Source organism: Oncorhynchus nerka, linkage group LG24 (genome assembly GCF_034236695.1).
Source record: "Oncorhynchus nerka isolate Pitt River linkage group LG24, Oner_Uvic_2.0, whole genome shotgun sequence".
NCBI classification, from domain to species: Eukaryota; Metazoa; Chordata; class Actinopteri; order Salmoniformes; family Salmonidae; genus Oncorhynchus; species Oncorhynchus nerka.
In genome coordinates, this window is record NC_088419.1 from 72,132,569 (window position 1) to 72,144,351 (window position 11,783).

At 41.6% G+C, this 11,783-nt stretch overlaps 1 protein-coding gene across 1 annotated transcript; it reads right to left on the reverse strand.

Moving 5' to 3' along the window:
* Positions 1–386: 386 nt before the first annotated feature.
* Positions 387–5,304, reverse strand: LOC115108756 (thiamine transporter 2-like). The gene is made up of 6 exons (XM_029633372.2): positions 5,109–5,304; positions 4,206–4,965; positions 1,705–1,897; positions 1,423–1,564; positions 868–1,320; positions 387–722 (listed from the first exon to the last, which is right to left on the reverse strand). Exons 1-5 carry the CDS (start codon positions 5,274–5,276, stop codon positions 1,288–1,290), a joined length of 1,296 nt encoding a protein of 431 aa, XP_029489232.2. The 5' UTR covers positions 5,277–5,304; the 3' UTR covers positions 387–722; positions 868–1,287.
* Positions 5,305–11,783: the final 6,479 nt, after the last annotated feature.

Here is an 11,783-nt window from a genome sequence, read left to right on the forward strand (position 1 = left end):
TGATAGGACTTAAACAAGTTGTAAATGCAACAAGTTCTGATATTGTATCATATAATAGCACTCGCAGCATTCCAATAAATACATGTAAAAACTGTATTTATAATTATATGACAATATTTTATGTTTAAAATACTTATATTCCACAATTTCTGATAAATCACATGCCTTACTTTAATTTTCCTGTATATGTAAACTCACGACTTGGCTTCTACTGACATTAATTGTAATTAGACTGGTTTGGATTTTTCCCTGAACAATATGGCTGACATTTTCACTTCAATCTGGAACATTAATGGTTTATGACATAGTTCCTCTAGTAATTGAATAGAATCTCTATGGCAGAAACAGACTTGCACTCAGGCTAGTAAAGAGTCAGCTGGAAATTTGAAACAACATTGGCCATGTTCATAAGGTTACAGTGCTGTCTTGTGGCTAAATACAGATATTGCACTTCTTTGACATAAATAATTGTAATGCAGGTGGTTGTGTATCCTTTACATCGGTTTGTTCTCCATTTAGGCTAGGTGTGGTGACAGAACTGTATGATCTTTCCCTTTGTTTGAGTGTCATGCCAGAGGTGAGACTTGTGGCAGGTCAGTTCTTCTCTCTGATTGGCCCTCAGCTGGGATGAGCTCCATCAATCGGCTCTGGAGAAGAGTATACACTCCTCTGTTAAGGAACATCACGACCATGGCAGCAAAGTAACTGGCATAGACCAAGAACTGCCAGAGGAAGGAGATGAGAGGAACACTCTTATTAGGCTACATTACAAAATTATTATAACACAGTAACTACCAGTGTAACTAACAACATGTTGTTATTACTATGTTATAAGCTAAAAAGTACAAGTAGTTACACAATACCTACCACTTTTTCTGAAGTTTCGGTATGTTCTTGCAAACTGTAACTCAGTAATTACTTGTAAGATTATTTCATTTCAGTAAGGTGAGTACTTGTGTGTGTGGTAGTCAGTGTAATTCTCTTTGCTGAGGCCTCCTGGGTGGCGCAGTGATTGAGGGCGCTTTACTGCAGCGCCTGCTGTGCCACCAGAGACTCTGGGTTCGCGCCCAGGCTCTGTCGTAACCGGCTTGGCCGGTAGGGAAATCCTTGTCTCATAGCGCACCAGCGACTCCCGTGGCGGGCCGGGCGCAGTGCGTGCTAACCAAGGTTGCCAGGTGCACGGTGTTTCCTCCGACACATTGGTGCTGCTGGCTTCCGGGTTGGATGTGCGCTGTGTTAAGAAGCAGTGCGGCTTGGTTGGGTTGTGTATCGGAGGATGCATGACTTTCAACCTTCGTCTCTCCCGAGCCCGTACAGGAGCTGTAGCAATGAGACAAGATAGTCTCTAAACAATTGGATACCATGAAATTGGGGAGAAAAAAAGGGGTAAAAAAATATATATTTTTTCTCTCTCTGCTGTACCTGTGAGGTGATGGTGAGTTGCAGGCTCTTGGTGTTGACGACAATGGCTGTGAGAAGACTCTGCAGGGCCATGCCCACAAAGCTGTTTACACCAAACACCAGGGCATAGCGCTCCCTGCTCAAGCCTTGGGCTATCTGGAACCTGACAGAGACACACAAAGGGAATCATTAGACATAGAGTCACCTCAATCAGGATTCTACTTTGTACAGTAAAAGAATGATTGATTGATTGACTGCTCAGTCCCTAAACTTGACATTTCCCATGGTTAAAATATCTCTTACGTGCAGATGGTGATGAGCTCCATGTAGATGGTGTTGAAGAGTCCGTAGCAGCCGTAGCAGATCCAGATGCTGTTGGTCAGGTCCATCAGGTAAAGAACTCCAGCAGTCAGAGCAGTAAACACACCCAGGACCAGCTCTCCCCACACTGACCAGTCCAGAGACACATGGCCCACAGCTATGGAGGCTGCCGCCCCTGGAACACAGGTAGATACAATCTCACTAATCTGGTAGAACTGAGGTGAATGCGGTAAAAAAAAGTCCTTAACCAAATACACCACTGATCATGTTTCTTTTGGGCTATAGAGTAGTCCATACATAAACTGTAAGTCAGAATTGTAACAATGAAAGAGACAAGACCAAGTAAGGAAAGGACCCTGTATAATCTCCATATCACTGTGATGCTAACGCAATATAGGCTACTATAGCTAGCTTGGGCTTGTTTTAATCCACTTAACGCCTATATTCATTGGCCCATCCCGCCTTGGCAGATCAATAATAGCTGGTTAATAAGCACTGCTGACCGCTCTCTGTATTAGAGATGTATTTAATCAATTTCTGGGCCTGAGGAGAGTATAGTTTCACCTGATGGAATTCATCTCATTCTGAAGAAGGAGAGGAGGGGAGGAAGAGAGGAAACGGAGAGGAGGATAAAGAGGGGGAGGAGAAGGAGAAGGAGAGGCCTTCCATCTGAAGAGGGTTATGAGATAGACCTGCTAATAGCTTAGCGTTGTCTTTAATCCCTCCATGAGAGTCAGACAATTACATACATTGAAATGAAATAAGCGGGGACACATTCCAGGTCATTTGTATTACAGAGTGAGCCTTTGATCCTGATAGGAGGTTATAGAGACAAGATGGATGGAGAGAACAGAACCCTTTGACCTTTCTATGAACTGTGTGTTGTTTGGAGTGGATGAGTTTATTCTGATAACACTGATTTTTTATGGAATATAACTCCAATGTTTGTAGAACTCATATGTGAAGAGGCTAAGGGTTTTTGATAGCCGTAATATATTACAAGTTCATGCAAAACAGTCTTGGTTCATGCTTTTCACCAATCTGTTTCCAATAACATTCCTATTGCCAAGTTCATTGTCATATAGCTGTAATTGAGGGAGAAGTTTGGAACTCTCTTTCAGTATCAACTAATTTACTGCATGGTGATGTCACCATGGAAGGCCAAAACTCCATCCCACCAAAATTTCAGGCAGTCTTTTCAAACAGCTTTTAGACTAAAAGGGCATTATCACCATTTTCACAATTTAACAGTATTATTCCAACCCCATAGTGTGGAAATATAAAAAAAACACAGGAAAATCTAATTTTTGACTCAAACATCGGCAAATGTGAATTTACTTCGTCAAACACATAGAAACTGTGATAAAAATGTCAACCGGAAGAATGTATAAAGTGGAGACATGAAGCAGGATGTAATTTAAACACAGTAATTGCCTGTGGTTTCCAGGGATATAAGGGAACGTTTCAGAGCTAAAAAGCCAAAGGAAAGCCGGTCTGTGACGAGTTCCAGCTGGTCTGAGCCATCTGGAGACAATAGACAGAACAGGTTTTTAGCCAGTGTAATTAATGCTGTGCATTGGGTAAAATCTGCCTAAAAGGCCAGCATCCCGGAGTCGACTCTTCACTGTTGACGTTGAGACTGGTGTTTTGCGGGTACTATTTACTGAAGCTGCCAGTTGAGGACTTATGAGGCGTTTGTTTCTCAAACTAGACACTCTAATGTGCTCGTCCTCTTGATCAGTTGTGCACCGAGGCCTCCCACTCCACTTTCTATTCTGGTTAGAACCAGTTTGCGCTGTTCAGTGAAGGGAGTAGTACACAGCGTTGTACGAGATCTTCAGTTTCTTGTCAATTTCTCATATGGGATTGCCTTCATTTGTCAGAACAAGAATAGACTAATGAGTTTCAGAGGAACGTTCTTTGTTTCTGGCCATTTTGAGCCTGTAATCGAACCCTCAAATGCTGATGCTCCAGATACCCAACTAGTCTGAAGTCGGAGAGTTTTATTGCTGTGCTGACATAATTGCAAAATGGTTTTCTAATGATCAATTAGTCTTTTAAAATGATAAACTTGGATTAGCTAACACAACCTGCCATTGGAACACAGGAGTGATGGTTGCTGATAATGGAATATGTAGATATTCCATAAAAAATCTGCCGTTTCAAGCTACAATAGTCGTTTACAACATTAACACAGTCTATACTGTATTTCTGATTTGTTTTATGTTATTTTAATAGACAAAACATTTGCTTTTCTTTCAAAAACAAGGACATTTCTAAGTGACCCCAACATTTTGAACGGTAGAGTATGTGTAGTTCTGGATCTCCTTAAAAGCTTGTATAAAGTGTAATAGTTGATGATACACAGTCCTCTTGAAGTTCAATGTTAAATAACATTTGTTAGGAGAGTGAAAGTGGAGATAATATGTGGTGCGTTACCAAGAGTCATGTGACGAGTGTGTTATAGTGAATCGTTATGTTACCTGAGAGTGTGGCGACAGCCTCCATCCCTCCATTGTATTCTGTGAAGTTGTATTGGGGCTGTTTGGATGCCCAGAGGAGCTGCACATAGCCTGTGATCTGGTGGTAGCCGCAATTCCCCATGGCTGACCACACACAGAAGAACAGCACGGCCACAGAGGAGTAACACTCTTTACAATCCACTGCTAACCTCTTCAGAGCTCTCATTTCCCCCCTCCCGGTCCTCCTCCCCTTCCTCAGCCACCACACAACCCAGGATACACATGAACTGGACACAACCTCCTCGAATGGGCCGTTATCATTCTGAGTCCCCCCCAGGACCAGGCTTCTCTGGGGCATGGGCAGGAGGAGGGCAGCCAACAGAGCCACACAGAGGGATCCCAGGGTAATGACATTGAGCCAGTAGATGGAAACCCCTCCCAGGGACACCAAGAGTTGACCCAAAATGGCTCCCGCTGTGTAGCCCAGTAGCACAGCCCCTCTGGCATAGCTAGTCACTCTCTGGTAATACTGGGGGTGGACAACACTGTAGATATAGGAATAGTAAGCCACGTCTGCTGCGGTGCCCATACTGTAAATGAAGAGGGCGCACTGAGTCAACACCACACCAGAGCTGAAGATGAACAGCAGAAATGCCCAAATGTAGTTGAGTGCCTGGAGGACGATGACAGGCTTGTACCTCAGGATATCTGTCACCAAGAAGACTGGGATGAGTAGGAAGAGGTTGGAATACGCACATACTGGGAACACTTGCCTTGTAACCTGTGGAAAGATCAGGAAAATGGCAGGATATGTCATACAACAATAAATTAACATAAAAGCATTTGCCATTATTATAAAATATAATTTGTGATATGAATTCTCTAGCTAAATCAATAAATTAATAAACGGTTGATGTGCCATACCTGTTTGGTGGTGAGGTTCTTGTATGGCCCGGTGATGTAGTCCGTGAGGAAAGGCTCAGAGGGCCTCATCATTGAGCAGAAGCCATAGATACAGAGCAGCACTGTGGGGCCCACCCAGCTTCTGCCGTGAGGCCCACACTCCCTGCTCCAGTCCCAGCAGAACCACATCGTCTCTTTGTTGTTCCACAGGGACGTCTCTCCACGGCTGGGTTGAGCTCAGTCTAATTCAGCCTGTTTAATCTGCAGTGATATGGGGGTGGAGATAAACCCAAGGTGAGATTGACTGTAAAGTCACCTGGCTGTTCCCATTGTTGTTGTTCCCCCTGAGGTTTGAAGAGGGAGAGCTACCCAGACAGGGAACATTAAGATGAAAAATACAGGGGTGAAGTCCAAGAGTTGGTGTTGTCATAAATATATCACCCTCCACCTCCTTCATACTTCATAGCTCAGAATTGAATATGGAAATATAGCTGCAAGCAGCATTGGCAGGATTCAAGCCCTATTGCCCCCAGCAGGAGAAAATGGATTCAGTGCCCTTTGATGAGATACTTTTCTACTCCTTAACATGTCAAACAGGGGTACTAAGGGAGGTACAGTAATAAAGAAACCAGCTAATCAAACGTTATGCTTAGAATGACGACTCTCCTTTGTGTGTGCATGTCTGTCTTTCAGTCTGTCTGTCCAGCCTGGTCTCATAGACTAGACGTAACAAAGTAAACGTACATCCGGGACAATCAAATTAGTATGATACAGCAGCGGCCCGCCCATCATACTAAATGGAGGGAGACAGAATTACTTTTACTACAGTGGTTGCTCAACTAAAAGTTTTGTAATTATGCTGCGGGATTTAGAGGTAATTTTTGGTTTTGTACTGTACCCTGCGTCACTACTTCATTGCCCCAGACCAGCGAAAGGGGAAGTTAGAGCACTGATTATGCTTTTGAGTCCCAAGGCACTACTGTGTCTCTAACTGACAATGAATGGTTGACTTTAACCAAATAGAAACTGATAATTGTGCCTGACTTCAACATTTTATTTCAATGAACTGAATAATGATGATGAAGAAGGTGATTGAATTTAGAACAATAGTGTAAGAATTGCTATTTCTCTATCCTGCACGCACACACCTGGAAAAATACGCTTATTCTTTTGTTTCTACACATCAGTATCACTTACTAAAACTGTTGTTACACTAAGGTTTTTATTCTATGAGAAACTTAGACTACAATTAGGGTGTGGAAGTGTTCAGATTATTTTCCTCTTACTGTAGTACTGTAGCCTACTCCCAACATTGTCCAGTGTCTGTGTGGCGCAGCGGTCTAAGACACTGCATCACAGCGCCAACTGCTTTGCTACAGATGCCAGTTCAATATCCATGACTGGGAGGCCTATGAAGTGATGGTAGGCTTTTGGTTTCTCTCCCTCTACAAACAGAAATAAATCATTCTAACTAACAAACTGGCATTATTTACAAATTAGTAACAATGTCTCACCCCATGTTCAGTAATGGCCTTTTCCTCGCTCACTTTAGATGATCTGAAAACGAAATAATCTCCAAAATATAGTTATTTTTTAAACAAGCCATAGAAAGTTGATTGCAATTTTCATGGATCCGTCCGGAACTTTCATTACACACACCTGTCCGCTGTTCCCACTGATTAGTACTTGTATAAGTGCACTCTTTGGTTTCCATTGGGCTGTCCGTTATTGTTACATTGTCTGTTGGTGCGTGTGAGTACCTGTGCTCTGTGTTTTGGGCTTCGTGCCCTTGTGGATTGCGCAGAGGATTACGGGTCTCATCCCGTGTGTTAATCATTGTGTGCGTGTGTTAGTTATTCGAGGTACTCCTCGCTCTTTTGTTTGGGTTTCAACCCTGTGTTTTTGTTATGTGTTTGTTTGGTCTTCGTCCCCGTGCCTTTACACAGCACGCCGTAATATGGGCTCAATAAAAAAAACTATTACGCATTCCTGCGCCTGTCTCCTGAATCTCTTCATACCAACGTGACAGCAATATCAGTTTAGCCCATCAGAAAAGACATAACAAATAATGCAACAAATATTGTGGTTAAACTCAAACATACTAATTGATTAAAACCTCACTAGGGTAGGGGGCACTATTTTCACCTGCAGATGAAAAGCGTGCCCAAAGTAAACTGCCTGTTAATCAGGCCCAGAAGCTGGGATATGCATATAACTGGTAGATTTGGATAGAACACACTCTAAAGTTTCCAAAACTGTTAAAACAATGTATGTGAGTATAACAGAACTGATATAGCAGGTGAAAACCTGTGAAAAATCCATCCAGGAAGTGGGATTTTTTTATATTTGTAGTTTTCCATTGACTGCCTATACAGATTCCATTGATTTAGGACTCAAATTGCAGTTCCTATGGTTTCCACTAGATGTCAACAGACTTTAGAAATTGTTTCAGGCTTGTTTTCTATCAAATGAGGGAGTAAGACCACTCTGAATGAGTGTACACTGCAGTGTCCCAGAGGTTTTTCATGCGCACGACCGAGAGCGCGCCTTTCTTGTTCTCCTTTTCTATTGACACTGCTTTTGTCCGGTTGAAATATTATTGATTATTATGACTAAAAACAACCTGAGGATTGATTATAAACATCGTTTGACACGTTTCTACGAACTTTACTGATACTTTTCGGATTTTACGTCTGCCTGTTGTGACTGACTTTGAGCCTGTGGATTACTGAACAAAACGCGCAAACAAAAGGTTTTTGGATAGAAAGATGGATTTAATCGAACATAACAAACATTTATTGAGTAAATGGGAGTCTTGTGAGTGCAACCACATGAAGATCATCAATGGTAAGTGATACATTTTATTGCTATTTCTGACTTGTGTAACTCCTCTACTTGGCTGGTTACTGTTTGTAATGATTTGTCTGCTGGGCGCTGTTCTCAGATAATCGCATGGTATGCTTTTGCCGTAAAGCCTTTTTGAACTCTGACACTGATGTATAACGCTTGTATGTTTTCTGAATTTTTGTAATGAGTATTTCTGTTTTTGAATTTGGCGCTCTGCAATTTCACTGGATGTTGGCCAGGTGGGACGCTACCATCCCACACCCCCTAGAGAGGTTAACTTCTTGGATATAGGGGGCGCTCTTTTCATTTATGGATAAAAAAATGTTCCCATTTTAAACAAGATATTATGTCACGAAAAGATGCTCGACTATGCATATAATTGACAGCTTTGGAAAGAAAACACTCTGACGTTTCCAAAACTGCAAAGATATTGTCTGTGAGTGCCACAGAACTAATGCTACAGGCAAAACCAAGATGAAACTTCAAACAGGAAGTGAGCCAGATTTTTGAGGCGCTGTGTTCCAATGTCTCCTTATATGGCTGTGAATGCGCCAGGAACGAGCCTACACTTTCTGTCGTTTCCCCAAGGTGTCTGCAGCATTGTGCCGTATTTGTAGGCATATCATTGGAAGATTGACCATAAGAGACTACATTTACCAGGTGTCCGCCTGGTGTCCTCCGTCGAAATTGGTGCATAATCTCCAGCTGCATGTATTTTCCCATGTGATTCAGAGGAGAAACCAAACTGCCACGAATGACTTATCATCGAATAGATATGTGAAAAACACCTTGAGGATTGATTCTAAACAACGTTTGCCATGTTTCTGTCGATATTATGGAGTTAATTTGGAAAAAAGTTTGGCGTTTTGATGACTGAATTTTCGGGTTTTTTTCTCAGCCAAACGTGATGAACAAAACGGAGCGATTTCTCCTACACAAATTATATTTTTGGAAAAACTGAACATTTGCTATCTAACTGAGAGTCTCCTCATTGAAAACATCCGAAGTTCTTCAAAGGTAAATGATTTTATTTGAATGCTTTTCTTGTTTTTATGAAAATGTTGCCTGCTGAATGCTAGGCTTAATGCTATGCTAGCTATCAATACTCTTACACAAATGCTTGTTTTGCTATGGTTGAAAAGCATATTTTGAAAATCTGAGATGACAGTGTTGTTAACAAAAGGCTAAGCTTGAGAGCCAATATATTTATTTAATTTCATTTGCGATTTTCATGAATAGTTAACGTTGCGTTATGGTAATGAGCTTGAGGCTATAATTACGATCCCGGATACGGGATTGCTCGTCGCAACAGGTTAAAAAAACTTCATCAATTGGAACCTTTAACATTTGGAATGGGGAAAAAGCGTAGCAGGCTGTGAATTCTGTAAACCATGTTTCTATAATGGGCTATTAACAGGACAATATAAATTGGTCATATTAATCATGGCTTCTGAGTGGTGCAGTGGTCTAAGGCACTGCATCTCAGTGCAAGAGGCATCACTGACATATTTTTATTAGGATTTTTTTTGTATTATGCTAGTTAGATTTCCGTGGTGCATCGACTCTTGGGTTTTTGAAAGGGTTAGGTTAGGATTAGTGGAAGGGTTAGCTTACATGCTAAGTAGTTGCAAAGCAGTTAAAACGACTAAGTATTTGCTAATTAGCTAAAATGCTGAACTTGCCCGTAATGAAATTCAACATGCAGCCTTTGGGTTGCTAGACGTTTGTGTTATACGGTCACCCATCCACCCCGACCAACAACCCTCCTTTAGTTTTGTCTCTCTGTCAGTTTGTGTGTGTGTGTGTGTGTGTGTGTGTGTGTGCGTCCTCTTTATTTAATTCACAGCCAGTTTTATGAAAGAGCACAATAGCCAAAAAAAGGAGGTGAGAATCAGACCCCCACAGTGGGAGCAGGACCCAGACCATAGGAGGCAGATAGAGGTAAACAGTATGGTCTGGTTGATCTGATTCACATACTTTATGATACATGACAGAGATAGCATAGAACTGTTCAGCCCTTCCTACCTGCCCCCCTGCTATCTCTATTCCTCTTTACATAGGGCTCTGCTGCCAGAGCATATGAAGCTGACTGAAACAAGCGACGAGTGAAATAGTTGTGTTTGTGAAGTCCAGATAAGTATGTGTGGGTTTGCGTGTGTGTGTGTGTGTGTAAAGGAATGTTTGAACAGTAGATGCCTGGCTTCACTGCATAACAGCACTTTGACTGAGGCTCACTGATAAGTCGTGTAAACTAAAAGCTCTGGTGAAGGCCTGAGGCCGATACGTACAGCTTATCAAAGAGCAGTGATACTAGCAAGAGCAGTGTGTGGGTTTCTTCTTTTTTCTCATGTTATTCAACTGTTACCATGCACCTGCAAAAAAAGATAGCTCAGATTTAATTTTGAAAGACATGTAAACTAAAATATGTTTTTCTTTACTTTTACAACCCTTGCTTTTGAATTTATAATGCTACAGTTGGACTACTCCTAAAAGCTACAGTTTGTGTCTGTTATCATTATAAATATCAGCAGTGGTTGGAAGATAATCATAATAGTATGATATCTTGTATAACCTTAAAATGGTAAACAAGCTATCATTAATTAAGAGCTTGTGCTCTATTCAATCCGTATCGCAGAAGTTCAGTGTTACAGCGTGATTGAAATTCAAAGGCAATGATAATTTCTATCGCACAATCTGTAAAACTTTAGAAAGATTGAATAGAGCCCCATGTTTACTAGCTGCCAATTCCATTCTTATTCTGATCCCTCTCCTAATTCTGGTCAACCAGGGCCAGCTAAACATCATCAGTTGTGAAGCATCAGCTCAGGCCATCAGTAACACAGCCCATACAGGTGTTATCGGGTGCTTAGCATTGGGAAGATTGAGACTTCAGTGTAGAAAAAACATAACCATCCATCTTGACGAGAGCTTTATTGATCCCCTGACAGAGAACGCTGGATCTCAGAGGCTTAGCGAGACTGGCCAGCAGTCTCTCTCTCTCTCTCCTTCTCTCTCCCTCTCGCTCTTTGTCAGTCTCTCTCTCTCTCTCTCTCTCTCTTTCTTTAATGTCGTGAGAGAAGAAATCCACAAGGTGGCGGTAGCAGCTAATAGTAGCACATCAGAAGGTGTAGAACCATCTCCACGGCTATGCATCGGTCTGTGATGTGAGATGGACTTGACAGATTTGTTATGGCTTTGAGAATCTAAGCCCCCAGCTTGTAAAAGCTGATAAAAAAGAAGAGAATAAAAAGATAGCAGAGAGCGACAGACAGCATCCGGTCCACAACAAGCTGTCCACACTCTGAAGCCATCTGCCTCAGCTAATTAATTGTACAATGACCATTGCAATTAAGCCTTCTTTTCTTAGATGTAACTGTTTTACCACACACTTTTATTTACTCTGGCCCATGTTTTTGATTCATATATTTATCAGTTTATCCCATTTGTTTGATATTATTACATTTTCGTCGATTCAGTTTCTCATTAGCTTGAGATTGACTGAGTGATATTTCTTTTCAGGGTGGAAAAACTAAAATGAATCAACCTCTTTAGATGATCAGAGGCATGTTGTATCGACTGGTCTGCATAGCTTTATGTGACAATAACAACCATGATAGCTCTTTTGACATTTTGTTTGATGTTTTTGTTCCTTACTTCAGTGCAGTTTGTGGCAAAGATGCCATGCGATTGTTTGAGGACGGCGCCTCATATCAAATTATTTTTCCACCGGCACAGGTTTCATAAATTCACAAATAGAACAGTTTAGCCATAATGACCATCGTTATGTTTGGAGGAAAAAGGGGGAGACTTGCAAGCCAAAGAAAACCATCCCAAACATGAAGCACGGGG

Bases quoted from the DNA above. Each gene is read 5' to 3' on its own strand.
- LOC115108756 (XM_029633372.2), bottom strand. From the start codon at position 5,276: ATGTGGTTCTGCTGGGACTGGAGCAGGGAGTGTGGGCCTCACGGCAGA. The intron at 4,966-5,108 runs GTATGGCACATC...ATCTTTCCACAG, and splicing joins AGAACCTCACCACCAAACAG to GTTACAAGGCAAGTGTTCCC. The intron at 1,565-1,704 runs GTAAGAGATATT...TGTCTCTGTCAG, and splicing joins GAGCTCATCACCATCTGCAC to GTTCCAGATAGCCCAAGGCT.